We start from the raw sequence: 22,888 nt of genomic DNA, 5'->3' as shown, positions 1-22,888 counted from the left end.
TAAACTGGGATGCAGCTATTGATAAAAAGAAATGCAGGGTGGGCATTGATCAAAAGAAATGTGTCATCTGCATAAGCTTCTCGGAGCCTCACCTAGTAGAAGCTTATGCAGCTCGACATGCTGTGCTGCTAGGGCAAGAGATTGGCTTGAGACAAATCATTCTAGAGAGGGATGCACTAAACGTGGTGAAAGAGATAAATGAGATAGGTCAACACGGGGGCCAAGCAGGCTTGATCATCTCAGATGTGCAAACAATTCTACAAAATTTCGAAAGTTAGGCAATGAATCATACTAGCAGGTCATCAAACCAATTGGCCCATTGCCTAGCCAAGAATGCTCTCACTATTGAAGGGGAATGCATTGAACTAGAGGAAATCTCCAATTGTATTGCTCGTATGTCTTTGAATCATGTTGTCTAAGGATAGAGCCAGTCTCTGTATGTCTTGGATTAAGCTCTTGTAACTATCATTTAAATGAATGGAAAGTTTCCTGTTTTCTTAATAATAATAATAATAATAATAATAATAATAATAATAATAATAATTAAAAAAAAAAAAAAAAAAGGATCACACACTGTCAGCTCACGTGGAGAAATCTCCGCAATTCCGAGCAAATGAGAGGGGCCTAATTGGAAATGAAGAAAATGCCCTTCAATCGCATCTCATGCACAGCAGGGGACGCCTCTATGTACTGAAGTCAGTCAAGCAGAAACAGTCGGAGATTTAGAGAGAGATAGAGAGATAGAGCGAGAAAGAGAGAGAAAATGGGAGAGTCTAAGACGGTACATTCGCCGCTGGTGACATACTTTTCCATGCTGTCGTTGCTCTCTCTGTGCCCTCCTTTTGTTGTTCTACTGTAAGCACTCCCCTATATTTGTCTCCCTATTAATTCGCATTCGATTTGTGTTTGTTTCTCGATAATGACAATCTTCCTGAGAAGTGAAAAATTACTGTTATGTGTAATGGGGGTGCGATGTTATCATATTTGGAGAGAGGGGACGATGTTGTTGCATCTAAATCTCATTAATCCTCTGCAAAATTGGCATATTGTTTGCATATATAGCAAGAAGGGTATGAATACGGTTACTTAGCTCTTAGCCTTATACAAAGAATCAACAATCATCTCAGTATATATGATCGCATCATCCCTTCGATTGTTACGCAAACTTCCATCCTCTAAACTAATATACAGATTTGAGTGTCACAACTTTGAGGGGCCTCTAGTGTTGTTATTATTATTATTATTATTATTATTTATCTTTTGATAAAAATTTCTAAAATTGCTTGAAATTAAATCTTTTAATAAAAGTTTCTAAAACTACTTGAAATTCAATCTTTCATTGAGGACATTCTTGCTGTAGTTTTCTTCAATTACGATGGATGTGGTTCTCTACATGAAAATTGCTAAGCCCATACCTATTTATATCTTATATCTGTTAAATGTTCCGTTTGGTTTTATCTGCGCAAATTGAGACCCTAAAACCAAGACTCTAGCGGACAATGTTGGTTTTTGGAGAAAGAGGGTTAAGGATTGGCCAACCCAGTAAAACTCCGGTCGAAACCAGTTGGTTCCGGCCAGTTCGATCAGTTCATTGGTCCTCTTGAAGATCCTAGAGCCTATAGAGTATTCAAAAAGTTCCACCACCTGCCCAGCTTTCCACAAAAGCTCTCTACCCAGTTCCAGTTCCAGTTCTTGCTTCTCGTATGGTGATAAAGTCACGTATTTCCCCGGTATGTTTTAGCAACATCGAGCAATATAGGTGTTGTTTTCTGCCCAGAAAGCCTTCATGGACAAATCACACTTAAAATACACAGGCACTACTCTGCAGTGTTATCTTGTAGACAAATCACTACTTATAACACCAACTAAATGTACCAGAAACTAAAAGGAAAATTAAATGAGCCATTTGATTGGATTAGATATTCTCATGTTTTAAATAACTTTTTTTTTTTAGGTTAACACTTGGTTCAAGAGGTTTTCCGAAAATTCATTTATTTTCAAATATTTTTATAGAAAAGAAAATGGGAAACTGAAAGATGTTCATGGTCAGCTTGATAATCACCAATATAGACTGGCACTCAGGTCAATTATTGAAATCCGGACATGTCCCTGAACTAACAAACACCAATACAAAATGGACAGACTCTAAATATAATAATAAAAAAGAGTCCAGAGCAGAGAAACAAAAGTTGTCAAGGGTGAAGCTTTGGGTGATGTCTTATTCTCAATTAAAGTACAAGTTGAATTTTTAGAGCACCTTATCAATGAGTGTCTGCCGGTTAACAAGTTCTGCTTCATTCATATAAAACTGGTTTATTGTAAGTGGGTATTGACATCAGAATTTGATACTTTGTTCAGATGGTATACAATGGTACATGCTGATGGGTCTGTTTCCCAAACTTTCGATTACTTGAAGCAGCACGGGCTTAAAGGATTTATAGATATATGGCCGAGACCCACGGCTACTGCTTGGAAAATTATTGCTTGTTATGCTGCTTTTGAGGCTGTGCTTCAACTTCTTTTACCTGGTAAAAGGGTCGAGGGCCCAGTATCTCCAGCAGGAAATCGGCCTGTTTACAAGGTACTCGATAGTGAATGTTGTATTTCCCATAGTGATTTCTTACTATCTCCACATCTGAACTTTTAAACTTGGTAAATTATCAATTTGAAAGATGTTTTGTTACTTTGAATTTTCCAGTGCTCCATGAAGTTGTGGATTCCAGCTACTTGCATATATGTTGCAAAGTTGTTCAATGTAAAAACTACCTATTTCTTATCTTATATCATGCATGTTGCAGGCAAATGGGATGGCTGCATATGTAGTGACTTTGGTTTCTTATCTTGGTATTTGGTGGTAAGGACTTTCTCAATCAAATAAAGTGTTTATGCTTGCCAACGTGGTTTTTTCCTTCAAAGGGTTGTGAATCCTCTTTCAGCTGCAGCTATTTGCGTCATTATTTTCTAATTTCTGTGGGATGTGCAGAGATATTGCTTTTGGCGATCATTATGGGCAGCATATAAATTCATCTAACCGTTTGAATAATATTTTAAATGATTGATGCACTTGTGATATCAGTGTTTTCTTTTTTTCTTTTTTCTTTTTCAAATTGCATCATGCTAAGGAAGTGGTGGGCTAGGTTGTGGGTTGATGAACTACCTACCAACTGGAGAAAATTGGTTGTATCACTGTCTTATTGGTTTTTCTGTTATATGATAGCAATGATGAAATGCTGAATTGGCGTTAAAATATCACGAGTCAAATTGCTGAATATGTACTACAAGAGAAATGGGAGATCTATGGATAAATTTCTACTACATTGTGTGGTAGTTTGCCCATTATGGCAGGTCTTTTGGGCAATATGGGCTTAGTTGGGTGATGCCTTGTTGAATGGAGTTATTAGCATGTTGGAATGGGTGGGTTGGTAACCATCGTAATGAGACTTTGGAGAAAATTATCCCTATTTGTTTGATTTGGTGCATATGGTAGGAAAGAAATTACAGAAGTTCGAAAGACGGCAGATAGGACTGTTGAGGAGCTCAATACTTTATTTTCGTAATGTGCTATACCATTGGATGGCAGCTAATCTGTCTCTCTATCTTTATTTCCAGGGTTTTCTTTCTCTCTTCTCTTTCTCTCTCTGTGGGTATTTGATGCATGCCCCCCGTGTATTTCTTAGTCTTTTATTTTTCCCCCATTGTTTATAAAACTTATCAGATCAGGTATGACTTGCTAAATATATTGATCTTTGAAAACATGCCATTACTAGCAGGAGTATGAACTTAGAAATTATTGTTTGCATATTTCTTTTTCATATATCAACCTTAATTTCATGTTCCGCTTGGTATCGTTGTCTGGAACTCACTGAAGTATAGGTTTACTTGTGCTGTAATGCACTCATTATTCTCTCTATTGACATGCCTTGTAGTTTTCTTTTCTTTTGAGCTACATATATCACTATGCTTTTGTTTTTGATTTACATAAATGCAATTAAATTCCTAGGGCATTTCATTTTTTCAATGTTCATTCTTCAGGTTTGGGATATTCAACCCCTCGCTGGTTTATGATCATCTGGGAGAAATATTTTCAGCACTCATTTTTGGAAGCTTTATCTTCTGTATTTTCTTGTACATAAAAGTGAGGATTGAACTTTGCAGTACAAATATTTGCAATTTATAGAATGTAAGTTTATGTTTCCATCACTAATGGTTTGTGTATACAAGGGTCATGTTGCGCCATCTTCCACCGATTCTGGTTCATCTGGGAACATAATAATTGATTTCTACTGGGTGAGTGTCTTGAAATATCTATGATATTCTGATCATTCTTATCTTTTAACTCTAATTTATGACTAATGATTTAAGAGGCATGCTTATCTAATGAATATTGTAGTCTGCTTTTGACATGAAATTTTTTAAGACAATTTTAACAAAGGTATTTCTGCATCTTTCAAGAATCTTTTTAGTTCTATGAGTGCAATAATACATCACTTTACACATATTGCCTCAGTGTGACTTTGTATGTGTTGTTGTTTAGCATCGCTCTTTGTTTTGATGATGTTTTCCACAGCGTTTCATGTCCCTATCAAGATCACTGTATCAAAAATCAACTTATATAACCACTTATAGAAAAAAATCAACTTATAATCAGATGTAAATATGAAATGTTGAAAGGCTCAATTCCCAATTTGCAGCTTGAGTTTTGAGCGAGATGAATAACCCAGAAACTCTGCTAAACTCGTAACTTGTAAATTCATTAGTACCATCTCTTGTACTTTTGCCATCAGCTTCTTTTTTCCCCCTATCTAATGATTTAGTGAGATGGCAAAATCTTCCATTCTTTATGATCCTATTGGACTTGGATTATGCTGTAAACTATTCTTTTGACAAGCACCAGTGGATTATGCTGTAAACTATTCTTTTGACAAGCACCAGTTTTTACTTGTCTGAGCAATTAAAACTACTCCAATGTCTAGTTATCATTACAAGATTTACCTGTGACAACAATGGATTTGTCAGTCTAGGTCAGTCTATAATCTCCTTCGATTCTTGCAGGGCATGGAGCTATATCCTCGAATTGGTAAACATTTTGATATAAAAGTTTTCACAAACTGCAGATTTGGGATGATGTCTTGGGCAGTTCTTGCTGTGACATATTGCATAAAACAGGTAATATTCCAACTGTGTGTATATCGAAGATGTCACTTTTGTTATGTAAGTGGTAAGATATGAGAGATATAAATGTTGGCATTTTGTTGGTTAATATATTTGACTACTAGGTAGTTTGATGTTTAAGTATTGCTTCAGTGCGTTTATAGAAATAAAGGTTTCTTAAAAACAAAGACACTGAGATTCCCAAATATCACTTTAACACAAAACACTTTTCAATTTCAAATCCTCAATTTTTTCATCTAATCATTGCCTGATCATTATCCAAACACGAAAATCAATACAACTTTTACAAACTTCAACACAAAACACAAAAATCAGTACAACTTTTTCGAACTTCAAAATAAAAATAATATTAAAAAATTATATTCAAACAATTTTTTAACTTTATAATATTCTTATTCAACCTTTTCTCTCTCATTTTCCAAAACCCAATAAAACATCTTAACTCAAACCATTTACTACTATTCACAGAATTCTAAGATAAGTGTCCGAACGAGCCCTTAAAAGCATATTTGAATTCAGCTTGCCAACACTAAGAAGCCACATTAACAACACTATGATAGACTGATTTTTTTACTTTTTATTTTTTTATTTTTCCAGAGGAAGAAAACTTCATTAAAAACACTCAGAATGCACACCCAGATACACAAGATGTGTACAAGAGAGTCACCTATCTAGATACAGGAAATAATGAATTTAAAAAGTCTATGGAGGCTATCTAAAGGAATTGATTATCAAGAAATATTCTGATTTGATGGAGGAGTCGAGTAGGAAAAGTTCTGTTGCTATTGAACTTGAAAAGTTGATTTTGATGGAGGAGATTTCGTTGAGGCAAAAATCTCGGGATCTTTGGTTGAAAGAAGGAGATCGTTGTGCAAAGTTTTTTCATTGGGTGGCCAATTCTCATTGTAGGAACAATACCATTGAGATGCTCCATTATGAAGGTCTTGTTCTTAATGACCAAATTGAAATCAAGGACCATGTTGTTCTCTATTATGAGACACTTCTTCTGGAACAACATACATGGAGGCCAAACCTTGATTGTTTAGTTTTTGAGACTACTGATATTTCGAGTGCAAATTAGTTGGAAAGACCATTTGAGGAGGGTGAGGTGCACCATGTGGTAAGAAGGGGGATGTCATGAGTGTTTTTCATGAATTCTTTTCTTATAGAAAGTTTGAGAAAAGCCTCAATATGACATTCTTAGCACTTATTACTAAGGTGGGGTGTCAGTTGTCGAGGTAGATAATCTCGAAACCTCAAAATTCCCTTGTTAAGGGGTGGAAAATTCTTGATTCGGTACTTATTGCAAATGAATGTTTGGAGAGTAGATTGCGAATAGGAATGCCGGCCACTCTATGTAAGTTGGATATGGAAGGCTTATGACCATGTGAATTGGGATTTTCTATTTTACTTGAGAGGTGTAGTTTTGGGGAGAGGTGTTGTATGTGGATCAAGCATTGTGCCAACACTGTTCGGTTCTTTGTATTGGTAAATGGTACCCCAGTTGGATTTATAACAGCTTGCGTGGTTTGAGACAAGGGGACCTGGTTCCCCTATTCTCTTTGTGATCATTATGGGTGTGCTTAGTCGGATGTTGGAGGCTTGCGGGATTTCTATCTGGTTTCTCGGTGGGAAGCACTAACCATGGTTTTATCAATGTTTCCCATCTTCTTTCTGCAGATGACACATTACTATTTTGTGATATGGATCTGGATCATATTCAGGCAATAAAGGATCTTTTGATTTGTTTTGAAGCTGTCTCTCGTCTAAAGGTGAACTAAGGGAAGTCTGAGATGGTGCTAGTGGGCGAAGTAAGGAACATTAGAAGTTTGGCAAGTATTTTGGGCTACATGGTAGCTTCATTGCCAATGAAATATCTGGGTCTTCCTCTTGGGGCCTCTTTCAAGGTCAAGGCTATTTGGGATGGGGTTGTGGAGAAAATCTAGATGAGATTGGTAGGATGGAAAAGGTATTACTTGTCAAAAGGGGGAAGAACCACGCTAATCAAGAGTACACTCTAATTTTCCCACTTACTTTTTATCTCTTTTTCCATTGCCGGCTAGTGTGGCTAATCAAATTGAGCAAGTTTTTCAAGCTTTTTTGTGGGGAGGAAGTGCAGAGGAGACTAAGTTCCACTTGGATAAGTGGAATAAGGTAAGCACTCCAATTTCTAGTGGATGGTTGGGGGTTCGAAATATGAGAATTTTTAATAAGGCACTTCTTGGGAAATGGTTATGGAGGTAGCATTAGGAAGGGGAGTCTTTATGGAAGGCTGCTATTGAGTTGAAGTACGGGAGCTTGCAGAGGGGTGTTCCAATGAAGTAAGAGTTGCGCATGGTGTAGGCTGGTGGAAGAATATTAGAAATGGATGGGAGGTCTTTGCTTGTTTTATTAATTTTGCGATTGGCAATCGATTCGGGGTCAGATTTTGGTTTAGTAATTCAGCTCTCAAGACTATGTTTCTTTCCCTTTTTTGGTTAGCTCTTGATCAAGAGGCATTGGTGTCAGAGCTATTGGATAGCTCTACTGGATCCTTACACTGGAATGTTCGTTTTCTTAGAGCTGCTCATGATTAGGAAATAGGAGTTATTTATGATTTTTTTTCAGTTTATTGTATAATTTGAATTTTGGTAGTAATGAGGTGGACATGATGCTGTGGATGGATAAAGGGAGTAGGAAGTTTACTGTACGATCATTGTACAAGGTTTTGTCATGTCAAAATTATATTCATTTCCTTGGAAGTGCATTTGGACTAGTAAGGTGCTGCCTAAGATTCCTTTCTTTGGTTGGACTGCATCTCTTGGGAAAATATTGACTATGGACAATTTGAGAAAGTGTGGACTCGTTGTGATGGATTGGTGCTATAAATGTAAAGAAGAGTGGGGAGTCGGTAGATCATCTTTTACTTCATTGTGAGATGGCAAGGATGTTATGGGTGGAGATTTTTAATAGAACTAGTATTGCATGGGTGATGCCTAAGGATTGTTTATTTGTTTGCCTATTGGCAAAGGAGTTGGGGAAATTCCCTTATTGCGGATGTATGAAGAATGATTCTTTTATGTATCATGTGGTGTATTTGGATTGAAAGGAATGGTCGAAACTTTGAAGATAAAGAACTTTCTCTGGACGAGGTTAGAAGTTTCCTCTTCCATACTTTCTTTCTTTGGGCTTTAACCTGTGTTTTTAATGGAGCCAGCTTACATGATTTTCTTGTATCACTTTCTAGCTCCTAACTTGTAACTAGGTGTATGCTGTTTGTATACTTCATGTGATGTAATAGGAGGGCAACTAAAGGAGGCTAGGCTAGGCTCTAAGCAAATGGGCTGTCCGTTAGGGCAAGCAAAAGAGGTGGGCTACGTCCAAATCAAATGGGCCGTTTGGTTGGGCTTCAAAAAGTGGGGCAAAATAGAGAAAAGTTTAGGGCTAGAACCCAGCTTGTGTGGAGAGTCAGGGAGGGTGGAGAGACTAGGCCTTCTACCGGCGTACCAGCGGGAGTTAGTCAACCTCGTCGGAGAAGGTGCCAAGGTACCCATCTGACCTGCAAGTGACCCATCGGACAGAGGAGCTCATCAACAGCGATAGAGGACCTTCGAGAAGGTGGCGAAGAAGCAGAGGCGTTGAGGACCATGGTTCATGAACCAATCAACCCATTGGGATCGCGTGTGGCCAAGGAATCATCGATGGTGGCTCAGAAGGTGTTCGTGGAGTTGCCGACAACTGATCCAGAAATGGATCTCACCTTTTTCTGACCAGCGGAGATGCGAAGGCCTCTGGTAGCTTCAACCAGTCCAAGGGACGGTAGCGGGGGTAGTGTGTGGCATGGGGATAGGTGAGGAGAAGTCAATGCCTCTTGATTTCTAGTCTAAGTCGGAGTACGTGAATTATACACTTCAGTTGGTGTATAAGGAGGCCCAGGTGGACTCAGAGTTGTTATGGACCTTGTCTCCCTTGCTTCCAACAGGAGGGTCACTATTAGATTTGGTGACTTAGAAAGTGAAGGGATTTCTTGTGATGGGTTCGAGGAGCAATTCAGGGCATAACTTATCTCCATTGAGGAGAGTCGGTTTCAATCCCCTAAATCTGCTTCTAGGAAAAAGTGGGAGTTGAAGCGTCTCACTTGTTCAATCAATTATGACGGAAGGGAGGGTGGGTACTAACAAAGGAAGATCCAAGGGAAAGTCTATTTCTCCCCATGAAGCCTAGAATTCTTTCTTGCAACATTCAAGGTCTTAATGATCCCAATAAGCATATGTAGGTGAAGAATCTTTTACGTCAATGGAAGTTGGATATTGTTTATTTGCAAGAAACCAAGATGAAATTGAGGGATCATAGCATTATCACTAGCTCTTGTGCAAGCTAGACATGGAGAAGGCTTATGACCATGTTAATTGAGATTTTTTTTTTGTGTTATTTACTTGGGAGGTTTGGTTTTGGAGATAGATGGATTTCATGGATTTCATGGATTAGGCATTGTATAACTACAGTTCGTTATTCGGTTTTGGTGAATGGAGCACCAGAAGGATTCTTTAACAGCTTTAGGGGATTAAGACAAGGGGATCCCCTCTACCCTTTGCTGTTTGTTATTGTTATGGAAGCATTGAGTCGTATGTTGAGAGTGGCTATTAATGGATTCTTGCTGGATTTTTGGTGGGAGGTGTTATTATGTCTCACATTCTATTTGCTGATGATGCGCTATTTTTTTGTGAGCCAGACAGTGATCATATGCTGTTGAGGGCTGTATTACTTTGCTTGAAGCGGTTTCAGGCCTAAAGGTAAATCTCTTGAAGTTTGAAATGGTTCCCGTGGGTGGGGTGAATACTTTTCAGGTCTTGGCGAATATCTTGGATTGTAAAATTACTTCGCTGCCCTTGAAATACCTCGGTCTTCCGATGGGGGCTGGTTTCAAGACAAAATCTATTTGGGATGGTGTGTTAGAAAAAATCGAAAGAAGATTGGCTAGGTGGAAATAGATATATGTGTCCTAGGGTGGCAGATTAACTCTCATCAAGAGCACTTTATCTAACCTCCCTACTTATTTTCTATCCCTATTTTTGCTACCTACAAGTGTGGCCTCTCGTATCAAGAATCCCAATTTGTAACTTTCTTTGGGGAGGCATTGGGGAGGAAACTAAGGCTGGTTTGGATACTCAAACCTAAACTATCTCATCTCATATAATCATTACAACTTTCACAAAATTCCCGCACAAAATATAATAAACAATTCAACTTTTTCAAATCCCAAAACAAAACTAATATTAAAAAATTCTATTATAATAATATTTTATTCAACTTTTAACAAAATATCTCATCTCCTCTCATCTGAATTGTGTAACCAAACGAGTTCCATCTTGCTAGTTAGAATAAAATTTCCTCACCAATACCATGTGGTGGGTTGGGGGTGCGTAATGTAAGGGTTTTTAACAAAGCACTTTTGGGGAAATGGTTGTGGAGATATCGTAGGGAAGGGGAGGGCTTATGGAGAGAAGTCATAGATTCTATGTATGGGAGTATTCGGGGGGGTTAATTTTCTAATGAAGTTATGGGGACACATGGCATGGGATTGTGGAAAAACATAAGAGCTGGATGAGGAATATTCTCCCAGTTTTTCAGATTTGCAATTGGAAGAGGTAATAGTGTTTATTTTTTGCATGATTTCTGGTTCAGTGAAAGGGCTCTAAAGCAGGTGTTTTCTATGCTCTACCAAATTTCTTGTGACAAAGAGGCTGTTGTGGCTGATTTTGGTATCATCTAATGGTGTATTAGGATGTGAGTTTTTCGAGAGCGGCTCAAGATTGGGAGTTGGATATTTTTGCTGATTTCTTTGACTTGTTGTACGCAAAGTCGATTGGCAATGAGATGGAGGATGGTATGATTTGGAATCCGAGTGAAAATAAAAAAATTCTCGGTGCGCTCCTTCTATAAGGCTCTCTTGGGATTTTCTAATGATTATAGCTTTCCTTGGAAGGCTATCTGGAAGTGCAAGGTACCTCCGAAGATTGCTTTCTTTGTATGGACTGCATTTCTTGGGCGGATTCTCACCTCTGATAATTTGAGAAAACATGGTCTCATCATTTCATATTGGTGCTTTATGTGCAAGAGAGATGGGGAAAGGGTAGATCATCTTTTGTTACATTGTGAGGTGGCCTGGTGTTTATGGAATGAGATCTTTGGACCGGGGTGGCATGGGTTATGCCTGGAAGAGTTAGAGATATTCTGAGCTGCTGGACAGGAATTAAGGGAAATGCCCACATCGCTGATGTGTGGAGAATGATCTCTCATTGCATTATGTGGTGCTTGTGGCTGGAGAGAAACAAGAGGTGATTTGAAGACATGGAGCGTTCTTTTTTACAATACTTTACTCTCTTGGGCTTCGGCCATTATTTGTAATATGGACAATCTTCATGATTTGCTTGTATCTCTCACTAGTGCTTAGATGTAATTATAGGCATGTTCGTTGTATACTACCGGTGTGCTCTTCTATAAATAAAACGTTAGTTTTACTTATTTAAAAAAAAAAAACCCCCTATCTCTGCATCTTAAATCATACCAAAATTGAAGCTTGGAATTGCCTCTAATTGCATATCTATTATGGGTAACAAGCTTCCGTCATCCAGATGTTATTCTTCCATAATCCATCATGTGAGGCCCTTGTTATTCATTAGAACATCCCGCATCCTGCATCCCATGAGCATCCATAGTTATAATCTACTACTGCTTTCCACAAGGCCTCTCTCTCATCTTGGCTGTGAATTTACTTGATTAAACTAGAGCAGATGGTGAGCTTCTAACCCACTAGAACCATCTCAAATTTAGCGAAATTAGCCCTCAACCAGGAAACTATTACAAAGCGTTAGAATAAAGCATGTAGACAATACAACTTGTCTGGTTTGCCCCATGATACAACAAAGTATTTTTGGCATACAGAAGATGTAATATGTTGACAACAGAGTTTCTTTCCTCCATTGAAAGACCTAAGAGAAAACCTCCATCAAACAAGCGAGTAACATTTTTTATGACAATTACATAAATAAAGTTGACAGGCATCTCTTTGTTGCAAGACGAGCCATTCATTTTTGAAATACACAAGCATGCTGCGCACAGACACAGAAAACTTCCTAGCTTCAAAGTTCTAAATGTTTGAGTACATAATCTTCTGCCTTTTTTTTTTTTTTTTTTTCTTTCTCTTTCTCTAATATCCAACTCTTTACCAGTATGAAGTGAATGGGAGAGTGGCTGATTCTATGCTTGTCAATACCACATTGATGCTGGTCTATGTCACAAAGTTTTTTTGGTGGGAATCAGGTTATTGGAACACCATGGATATTGCACATGATCGAGGTATGAGTTTGGTCTATTATTTGCGTTTCACATTTTACTATAGTTAATTCATGGTAATAAAGCACTGTGGTAAACAAAGAATGCCCGGTTCATCCAATCATGCTTGCCAACTATTTTTCACTAGAAAATTTATTGTATGTTGATTGCAATGCCATTTTATCACTATGAGCTTTTTCACTGTTGATTCGTTAATCTGTTTCATAACCTGGTATGAGGAAGGGTATTGATTTAACAAGATGAAAAAAGGAGAAGAAGGATCATCCTAGGAAATCTTGTCTCAAGACACGCACACAACTCTAATATCTGTGTATAGTAAGGTATATATACAAAGACTCCTGAATCATGCTTAACCTACACAGATTAGAAAATCCTTGAACAATCACAAGTAAGGAAATCTTTTAAAAAGAAGAAGACTCAATATCAGTGTTTTTAAAATCGTACCGTACCGGCCGGTATATTCTGTACCGGCCACCGGACCGGTACAGAAATTCTGTAATTTCGTACCGGTTCAAATACCGGCCGTACCGGCCGAGATTTCGGCCTGTACCGGCCGGTATTTCGGTTTCGTTTTTTTTTTTTTTTTTTCATTTTTTCAAACTACAAATTTATTTTTTTACCCCCAATTTAGACTAAACTATTTATAATTTATATAGATATATGTATTTATGTATAATTTATTTATATATAAATTATTCTTTTGAAATATAATTAATATATATATTTATATATATAATTTATTTATATATCGACTATCCCGAAACGGTACACGAAACGGCACCGGTACCGAAATATTTCGTTCCAGTGCCTTGACCGGTACGGCATCCGGTACGGTATTCAAAACATTGCTCAATATAGATATGCAGCATTGGCAGACAATTATTGATTTTTTGCTGATTTTAGAAATGACAATATCTTCTAATAATTGGCTTAAATTTTTTAACCCTAGACTATTAATGACTTAATGTTTAGAAACATGTTGCTTAAATTGGGAAATGCAGGTGAGCTCTGCAGCAGTCAGTGACGAAACCACTGGGAGGCCAGGTCCCCCAAGGATTCTACAATTTTCTTCAAATATTTGAATTTTTATAATTTTAAAAAAATAGAATATAAAGAAGAACTTTAGTTTTGTTTTTATTTTTTTTATATTTTGGAATCTAGTTTTGTTTTTTATATTTCAGATTTCTATAAATTGAAAAAAATAAAATTTAAAGACGAAAAAAATTATAAGATTAGATTTTTTTTTATTTATATTTTTTGTTATTGCATGCATTTGCTTGAATTTTATGCTTATTTAAAAAGTATAATTGAATTTGGGTTCTTGTAATTTGTAAATTTTGTAATTAAATGTCTCGTTTTCTTAAGATTGAGTTTTTTGTACATGTATAATCAAGTTTTCCTCTTGGCCTGGGCAATAAATCAGGCTAAATGTCCATGAGTTTCATATTTCGGTTGTAAATCCTAGTTAGACATTACTCATGTATATGTCCTGTGTGCTTGGCTATACCTATTATGTTATGAATTAAACTTCTTGATTTCCCATAAAAACAATTATCGAGTTTGACGTTTTTTCTTTCTTTGTGCACTTGTTAATTATATTAGTTTTAGACATCACTATTTAAGCCATTCATTAGATAATTAACTTTTTTTATTGAGCAAGGATTAAGTTCAATTAGTATAATTGTTAACATCTGGACTCGAAACTTCTTTTACATATGCTTTGGGCTATATGACGAATTTATGAAATAAATAATACTGTGCAAGAAAAACATGCATTTGTACCAAAATTTGAACATTTAATTGTTAAAAAAATTTTAAATCTTATTTGAAATTATATATGCTCCCCCCTTATTATGGTTTTGTCCCTGGTAACTGCTGGTAACTGTAGTTCTTAGTTTGTTATTTTTGTATATTGAATTCTTCCAACTTGATTGGCAAAGAAAATAATAATAATAATAATAAAATTCAGAGTGTAATTAGAGTCTGTTTGGTTCAACTATCAGGTAAGGCATGAGATATTAAACCTTTCTCATGTGCATCTTATTTGGCTTTAGTCTTGCCTTCAGTACCTTGAGTCCGCACTAGCGGCAACTATAACCTACTCTCTTTCCCTGCCTTCCCTGGTATGGAGGACGGGGACAGTAGATCTGGGCCCCTTTTTGTTATAGGTTAACCTGGCCCCTCTCATTTTACCCCTCATACTGTTCTTACAGTTCAGAAACACTGTCTTTTGCCTTCATAACATTTAGCTTCACCCCTGCTATTATGATGAGTGGCGGATACCAAGCTAGTGCATTTTGGTAGCACAACTTGTTGATGCTGCCATTTCTTATGTTCATGCATATCTGAACAAGCTTGATTGGTACACAATGGCTTTTCTATATGCTACTTGCTTCTTTAAGCATCTTGTTCTGGTTTTCTCGTTTTTCACTCATTTTTTTTTCTTTCGTTCTGTTTATCCCTTTTTAGGGGTACTTGAGTAAGAAAATGGGAGAAATGTTTGAAAATGCATCAATTATTCTTTATTGAAATATTGTCTCCGGAGGGAGCAACAAATTTTTACATTTTTTTTATTGGCACTGGTTGTTTGGGAACAAAGTCCTGACTAATCACAGGCATGTATGGACCCTCCGCAAGGAGTTTCCCGCAAGCGCATCTCATTTTTCAAGGGAAAATTCTCCCAATCCGATGGTCCTTAGAAATTGTTTGCACTCAAGGGTTTGAACTTTAGACCTGGAGGGAGCTCTTTCCAAATTTTGGAGTCCAAATGCTATAAAATCTATTTTATTTCTGACCTGTATATCAAAGAAAATGAAATTGGGCATGAAGTTAAGATATTACAGAGTACCAAAAGTGGTTCTTGTTGGGAGGTTGGTTTTTGTTGTTCAAAATCTTGAGAGAGAGAGAGAGAGAGGTCAATTGATGGCACATTTTTTGCTAAAATGATGGATGTTAGTTTGCCTATATATTTTTTCCTTTCTACTTTCTTTGTTGGGTTTTTTTTTTTGCACTGTACACATTCTTCGCTTAATACTAGCTTTGTTGAAGTTCATATAATAGAGTCTATCTAATACTTCATATTGAGTGATAAGGGTAGATAGTGTATGGGATCCCCATATTGCTTAGGAATGAAAGATTCTTGCTCTTTATAATGGTTTCAATGGGCTCCAGTTGTATCATTTATTATTCCTTTTGGAGTATAGGCCCAGATGTGGCTTGGGTCACCCTTGGGGCTTTACAAATGGTATTAGAACTTATCCCAACAAAAAAATATGTGATTTGAGCCATGCCACCTACGATGGACTGGCAAGACGAGGAAATTTAAGGGGGGGAGATTGTGATACCTCATACTGAATAATAAGCGTAGGTATGGGATCCCACATTGGTTGGGAAGGAAAAGTTATTGCTCTTTATAATGGTTTCCAATGGGGCTCCAATTATATCATTGACTAGTCATTTTGGAGAATAGGCCCAAATGTGGCTTGGGCCTTCTCTCTTAGGGCGTGACAGTCTATGATGATAGTGCAAAAAAAAAATCATCTTTACTAATCCTTATCGAAATACTTAGCTGCGTATATGGTATGTAGAGAAAACCTTCAATCCGGATGTGGTGCTCTTTCCCTTTTTACATCCACCAATAAGTTGATGATACGTAAACAATTTACATGTTACTCCTGTATTCCCGTGCCGCATAGGATAAGAAACTGGACTCAAATCCAAAGCTCCATTATTCTCAATTCTCACCCGCTTCCTATAGTGCCACTGTTGCTCTTATGAGAAACACAAGCTGCCCTTTCTTCATTGAACATATATATATATATATTTTTTATAAGTTTCATTGAACATATTTAGGAGTGAGATACCCCGAATTACATATAGGTCCCACATTGCTTGGGAGGGATAAGTTCAAGCCTTTTTTGATGATTCCAAGGCGCTCCAAATGTAACATTGACTAGTCTTTCAAGAGTATGTCCAGATGTGGGTTAGGCATTCATTGGGTCATTACAAGTGCATTCTGAAAATAGGGCTAACCCTCCATGCAGAGGGATACATGATGTGATTTCTTGAAGCTTATTGAATGAAGATCTTTATATCAAAAAAGATTATCATAAAATCATTTATGAGAAGCCAGATTTTCAGCACAAATCGTATCCCAAAATATGGCTCTTTGGTTTGGTGATAGAGGATATACTTAGTTCAGATTTTCTCTATAATATTCTTTGGATTTTAGGTTTGGCTTTGGAATTACTGCCTTTATTTGCTTTCATTTTCTGTTGTTGTTTCTTTGCAACCAAGGAAGCCACATCAATAGCAACACCCCCCCCCCCCCCCCCCCCCCCCCTTCCTCTCGTCTTCCTACCACAATTTATCTGTTTTTATTTTTATTTTTATTTTTATTTTTTATTTTTATAAGTACAATTCTTCTGGTTTTTCTTGGTAGAAAGAATTAATTTGAGCAAAGCCTCTGGCTGAGAATCTACTGCACAAGTATTTTGATAAATCATATGCAGTTGAACTACAAAACTATAATTTCATGCATGATCACATCCTGTTTTGAAAAATTCCTTAAATAATCCATTTGATAAAGTCCTACATCCATAGAATATCTTTCCAATGAATTATGAACAAGCCCTTTTGCCGTTAAATAATGTAGCCCCTACACGATCAGGAGTTGGAACAGAATCCTTTACCCTCTTGTGCCCCCTTAGAAACTTAAGACTTATCTATGGTAGTTTTTATCTCTGGTCTTCTTCTTTGTGCATATATTTAACTCCATATTGTCAGATGTGAACTTTGATGCATCATACTGGCTTTCTAGCTTGCTTAAATGTGAATTAATGAAGTCTTTCAGATTCATCATATGATTGATCCTCAAACATAAAAAGGTTGGTAGTGGCCTTTTTTATCAGTGGATCCCAGTCGTTTATCATGGTTTGTTCACATTGCTTCTGGTGTTATATATGCTTGGCTTTTTATTGTTCATCTTACTTCTGTCTATGGCAGCTGGTTTTTATATTTGCTGGGGATGCTTGGTATGGGTTCCATCTATCTATACTTCTCCAGGCATGTACCTTGTCAACCATCCTGTAAACCTTGGAACTCAGGTATCATATATCCTCTTTTCTGTGGTTTGGTTAAAATATAGGAATTCTGCAACTTGTCTGTTTGTTATATTATTTTGGCATTTTGATAGAAGGCATGTTCTATTTCTGATAATGTACAATTTCACTTTTTCAACCGCATACCTTTCCTGTTTGCCAAAATTACATTTGTACTTTTCCTCTACTGTACATTTATGCATTTTCAATGCATTAAGGTTCATCAATGTGATGAACACTTCGCTACCTAGGCCGTTTTAGGGAATTGGGGTGTAGGTGGACGAGGAAAACTTGGTTTGAATTGACAGAATTACTTCAAAAGCATTGAAGTATAACAATTGTTTTCTTGAAATCATATTTTTGGACTCTGAGAAATTTTTTATATAAGCTTTAAACTATGGAAAGTAACTCCACTGAGCTCAAGTGAGCCTTAATCCCTGCTTATTTGGGTGGGCTCAATGGGTATGTACCAGCATAAAATGTATTAAGCCGTTGCTAAAGTGCCCAATTGGATGAGCTTAAGCAGTTGATTGTTTTGTGTCCATCTGACAGTGTCCATCTCTTGTTTCAGCTAGCACTTTATATACTAGTGGCAGGCATTCTGTGCATATATATCAACTATGATTGTGACAGGCAAAGGCAAGAATTTCGTAGAACAAATGGCAAATGCTTAGTTTGGGGAAAAGCTCCTTCAAAGGTGCTGATTTTTTGTACTTATCACGTGATTTTTATAACTATGTACACTTCTTCTTGCGATAACTTTTGCCGGACAGGCAATTTTACTCTAATCTGCCGGGTAAAAGATATAATTTAATTGACATGCTTTACAGATAGTTGCCTCATATACTACCACATCTGGGGAAACAAAAAACAGTCTTCTTTTAACATCTGGATGGTGAGTTTACAATTTCCTTTATATCAACTCTTATTTGTGGCTGTAGAGTTGCTATTTCCTTGTCCCCTATTCCTGAGGGGTTGAAGTCACCTTTAAGTTGGTCCTAGTAACATGGGAGAGATGCAGTTGGATAAGGCCAAAATTTCTAAATCTTAGGGCCATGTCTGGTTAGTGAATTTTTGAGAATTGTTTTTGAAAAATTTTGATATATGTTTGTTATTGGGTTTTGTGAAGTAGATAGGAAAATTTGAATTTTTTTCAAATTTTGTATGTTGGGATTTGTGAAGTGGATGAAGAGAGGTGGAAAGTACTTTAAATATTTTTTTATGATATTTTTGTTGGTTTTTTAAAAATTTGTTTTGGTTTGTGTTTTTGACTTTTCACTAAAATCTAGGACTCGTCAATCTTTTGAGATTGAAAGATGTTTGGTTTGAAGCTGAATTTTTTCTTTTGAAAAATTTTGAACATTTAAAAAAAATAGACTTAAACAAACATGTGTTCTTGAAGTTGGTATCTTTATTGGTGAATTAATTTATATGGATGTAAAAGTGGAATGCTTAAGTTGGACGTAGGAAACTAGTCTCCATTAAAATATTGGAACTAAAAGCTGAAATCTGGCTTATGACTTGGAGCCATTCTGACATACATTTCTATGGTTCCTGCAGGTGGGGCTTATCTCGTCATTTTCATTATGTACCGGAAATATTAGCTGCCTTCTTCTGGACTGTTCCTGCTCTCTTTAATCATGTAAGATTTTCTTCTTTTTTGTTAGTGTTTTGTGCGTGGGAAGGGTTCACTAACATGAAAGTTTGGAGAACATGTTTCCATTCTCTTTTTATTTCTTTGTGGTTTCTACCTTACTTCTGTGTGATATATCCTTTTGTTGTTTGTTTTTTTTTTTAATAAATGTCGGGGAACCTCTCAGGGCCCTTCAGACCCACCCCTACAGAGTAAACCCCTGTAGGGCCCTTCTGTGTGATGTATCTCACTTTCTTTTTGTTGTTTTTATGCAGTTCCTACCTTATTTCTATGTGATATTTCTTACTATCCTTCTTTTTGACCGAGCTAAGAGGGATGATGATCGATGCCGGTCCAAGTAAGCAAATACAATCTTCTGGTGTTGTCTGCACATCCCTCTTGAACATGCATCAACATTTGTCTTCTAAATATTTCTAATTCCATAAAGAAGAATTTTGGAATCATAGTCTCCATATTTATTTCAAGACTATTTAATCCTAGTTGTCTTCATTAAAGCTACTTGTTCATCAAGTGGTGTCTCGGGTGGTTCCAAAGGCAAGCAAATTTCATGCCACCCTGATGAAGTTAGGATTAGCTGTGGTATGAAGTTGACACTGCTAGTTCATGGAAAAATGATGGTGTGCCCCCGTCTGCATGCTAATGATGTATGAATCTGAAGCAAGGAGTAGTGTCATGCAACCATAGGGCTAATAAAATTGTTCGAACTCATGATTTGCAAGGTGTTTGAAACAATGTCATTTATAATATCGGCCATAATTTTTTCTTAGACAAGCTCCAAGTGTGTATGCCCGTGTTATGCATATATATAGACACCTACACAAAAATATACACTTTGGTTCAAGCATTTTATAGAGTTTGAATGAATTCTTACTATGTCTTGCTTACAGGTATGGAAAATATTGGAAACTATATTGCGAGAAGGTACCTTACAGGATCATTCCCGGAATCTACTGAATAACCCGGAATCTACTGAATAACGTCGTTTCATTTCAATGTAGTTGACCGAATTGTTCTTATCAGCTTATGGGTGACTTGAGGATGATATTTATATTGGCAGACTCTGGTATTGCTTTGTGATCGAAACTTTTGATTTGTAGCATGGTGACAGACTCCGTTATTGCCGTGTTTGAAACTCTATTATTATTATTTTTTTAAATCAAGCAGTTCATTAACATAAAAGGAGTGAGGTTCCCCAACAAACAGTCCATTGCAACAAATACAATGCAAAAAACTAGCCATAACATAGATGGATAGGCGGTATTGACTAGCCCAAATCTCCAGCGATTGAAAAAGGTCAAATGTGGCTATGACAGGACTTGGAGGCCACATGCTAGTGGTTTTGGGACAGAGGGTTAGATCTAGTTGATTTGAGGATGGTGAATTTACTGGCACGAACGTGTAGTCATCAGAGATGTAACGGCACGGTGGCTCGCAGTGGTCACTCATGAACTAAGTTGCAAATGAGCCTCACATGTTGAGCTTTTTGTATCGATACATCGGTGGGTGGAAAGTATGGGGCACGTGTAGACACTTGGTCATCGGAAAGTAGGCAAGTGAGCCTCACACGTTGAGCTTTTGTATCCGGTTGGTGGAAAGTAGCATGGTGGGGCGTGTAGACATTCAGTCACCGGAAAGTAGTAGATTGGAGTAATGTTAGTTACAAGCTTCAAATAGACATGTTTCATACAAGCTCTTTGAAAAAAAGTAGATCTCACTAATAAAAAATAATTTTTATTTACACAAATTATTTCTTTATTAATTTTAATATCTAGAGGCTACTACTCCACAATTAGGGAATGAAGGTGAAAGGGAAGAAAAAGGAAAAAAACTTATGGTGTCTTGCAAAACACTAGTAGATGTAAATCTAAGAGGTCAACCATCACAAATAAAGCTATTTAACAATGAATAGAAAATCATGCAAACTTAAGTAGGTTCAACGCTATAGCATGGTCAAGGAAATTACTTCTAACAAAGCCAAGTAAAACGAAACATAAACAGATTTCCAGGAGTTACGAAACACTATACTAGTAAATGATACAACGTTTTATAAAATTTAGGCACACCTATTTTGTTCAGAATTGTGCTTCCATTTGCAAGGGTATATCAAATATCTCTCCCAAAGTCTCAGCTCTCACATCTTTCCCCTTGATTTTCTTTCATCTGCCATGGTTCAATATCAGTTCACTGACTCCTCCTTCCCATGTCCTTAGTATTTAAATTGGTTTTAGCTTTAAAGCTGGCTTATCATCCATAAAATGTCTTTTAAAAGCACATGGCAACAATGGCAGAACTGTTTGGTTTTAGTTAGTTTAAGCTAAGAAAACTCCTAAGCAATTCAAAACAGTCTTGGTGTTAGTAATTAGACCTAAGATACTAGAGAACCCCATGGGGGTGGCGTAGTATATAGTCCTAGGGCGAGTTCATGTATAAACTGGATGTCATGGGTTCGAAACTCCGAATTCACACTATTGTGGCCATTGGATTGGGAAAATCTTCTTTTGAATTACACGAGGTGCAAAGTACTTGTTCAAATCATTTCTCGTTTTTTAATTTAATTTTATATTTTAGACTACAGGTTAGGTTAATTATAAGCATGGGAGCATTTAAGAGGTGGTAGATTTCCATTTAGCATTTGTTCCTCTATTTTATATTCCTTTTAAGGCTTATATTAATACATCACATAAGCCTATATTTTCATGAGAACTTCTACATATATATAGATATTACACAAAGTAAATCCAAAATTTGATGTAGTTTTATTGGATTCGTTAGATCTATTTTACAATAAAAGTAATTTTACAATCTGACGTGCCACATCAAACTACATTAATTTGTGAGTTTACTTTTATATAATCATTTTCTGTCTAAAGTATTTTCCTATTTCCAATAGTACAAACCTTTGACTAGTATCCTATTGGGTCAACTAAAGTTCCTTGGCCGAGCTCATCTACAACAACAATTTTCAATCAAGAGATGGCATCAAACGTGGAGGCCCTGTATGGATGAAAATATTTATCTCCACTTTATTGAAATAACAATATTCACAAAAATAACAATAATGAAAGGTGTTGAGAGGTTCGAGAAAAAAGGGAAAGCTAAACCTAAGGTTCATAGCGCCTTTCGAAATTTTAGAAAGAATCGGCATGGTAGCTTATTGTGTTGCATTACTAGCAAACTTATCTACAGTTTACAATTTATTTCAAGTTGTCATGCTGATCAGGAAGTATCTCCTTGACCCTTCCCACACATTGATCGTGATGTTGATGGCATGTTTTGTACGGTCTTGGGCCAGGCCCTCAGCAACTTAGATATTCGACCTGGTTCCTGCAAACACAAGGTAACTCCCAGATCCAGCGACCGTGTGGTGGTTGGACGGAGTCTCTGATGTCTAAGTCAGTAAAATGGAAGAGGAGGAGAGAGAGAGAGAGAGAGAGAGAGAGAGAGAGAGAGAGAGAGAGAGAGAGAGAGAGAGAGAGAGAGTATCATTTCAACGTTTAGGGGGTACTTTTATACCTGCATCAGAGGTTAGACACGCATGACTTGCGGCTTAAGGAAGGAGCATCCCTTGGCAAGCCTCATTTAATGTGGCTTGTTCGTTTGGTATAGCAATTAATGTGGCGTGGCTTCT

General features: G+C 36.9%; 1 protein-coding gene across 2 annotated transcripts; it reads left to right on the top strand.

The window, feature by feature from the left end:
- Window positions 1-682: 682 nt before the first annotated feature.
- On the top strand, window positions 683-20,416 carry LOC122313108 (7-dehydrocholesterol reductase). Of its 2 annotated transcripts, XM_043127854.1 has the most exons (14): window positions 721-855; window positions 1,473-1,730; window positions 2,359-2,581; window positions 2,799-2,854; window positions 4,033-4,135; window positions 4,222-4,287; window positions 5,053-5,166; window positions 12,384-12,510; window positions 17,512-17,612; window positions 18,178-18,303; window positions 18,437-18,501; window positions 19,167-19,248; window positions 19,515-19,597; window positions 20,148-20,416. In XM_043127854.1, exons 3-14 carry the CDS (start codon window positions 2,369-2,371, stop codon window positions 20,212-20,214), a joined length of 1,203 nt encoding a protein of 400 aa, XP_042983788.1. In that variant the 5' UTR covers window positions 721-855; window positions 1,473-1,730; window positions 2,359-2,368; the 3' UTR covers window positions 20,215-20,416. The 2 variants fall into 2 exon arrangements, with proteins under 2 accessions (XP_042983780.1, XP_042983788.1); XM_043127846.1 differs by lacking the exon at window positions 1,473-1,730 and having other exon boundaries at window positions 683-855.
- Window positions 20,417-22,888: the final 2,472 nt, after the last annotated feature.

The sequence above is a fragment of the Carya illinoinensis genome, chromosome 1, assembly GCF_018687715.1.
Source record: "Carya illinoinensis cultivar Pawnee chromosome 1, C.illinoinensisPawnee_v1, whole genome shotgun sequence".
NCBI lineage: Eukaryota > Viridiplantae > Streptophyta > Magnoliopsida > Fagales > Juglandaceae > Carya > Carya illinoinensis.
Note: the sequence above shows the minus strand (reverse complement) of the source record. Positions and strands in the feature narration are given on the sequence as shown.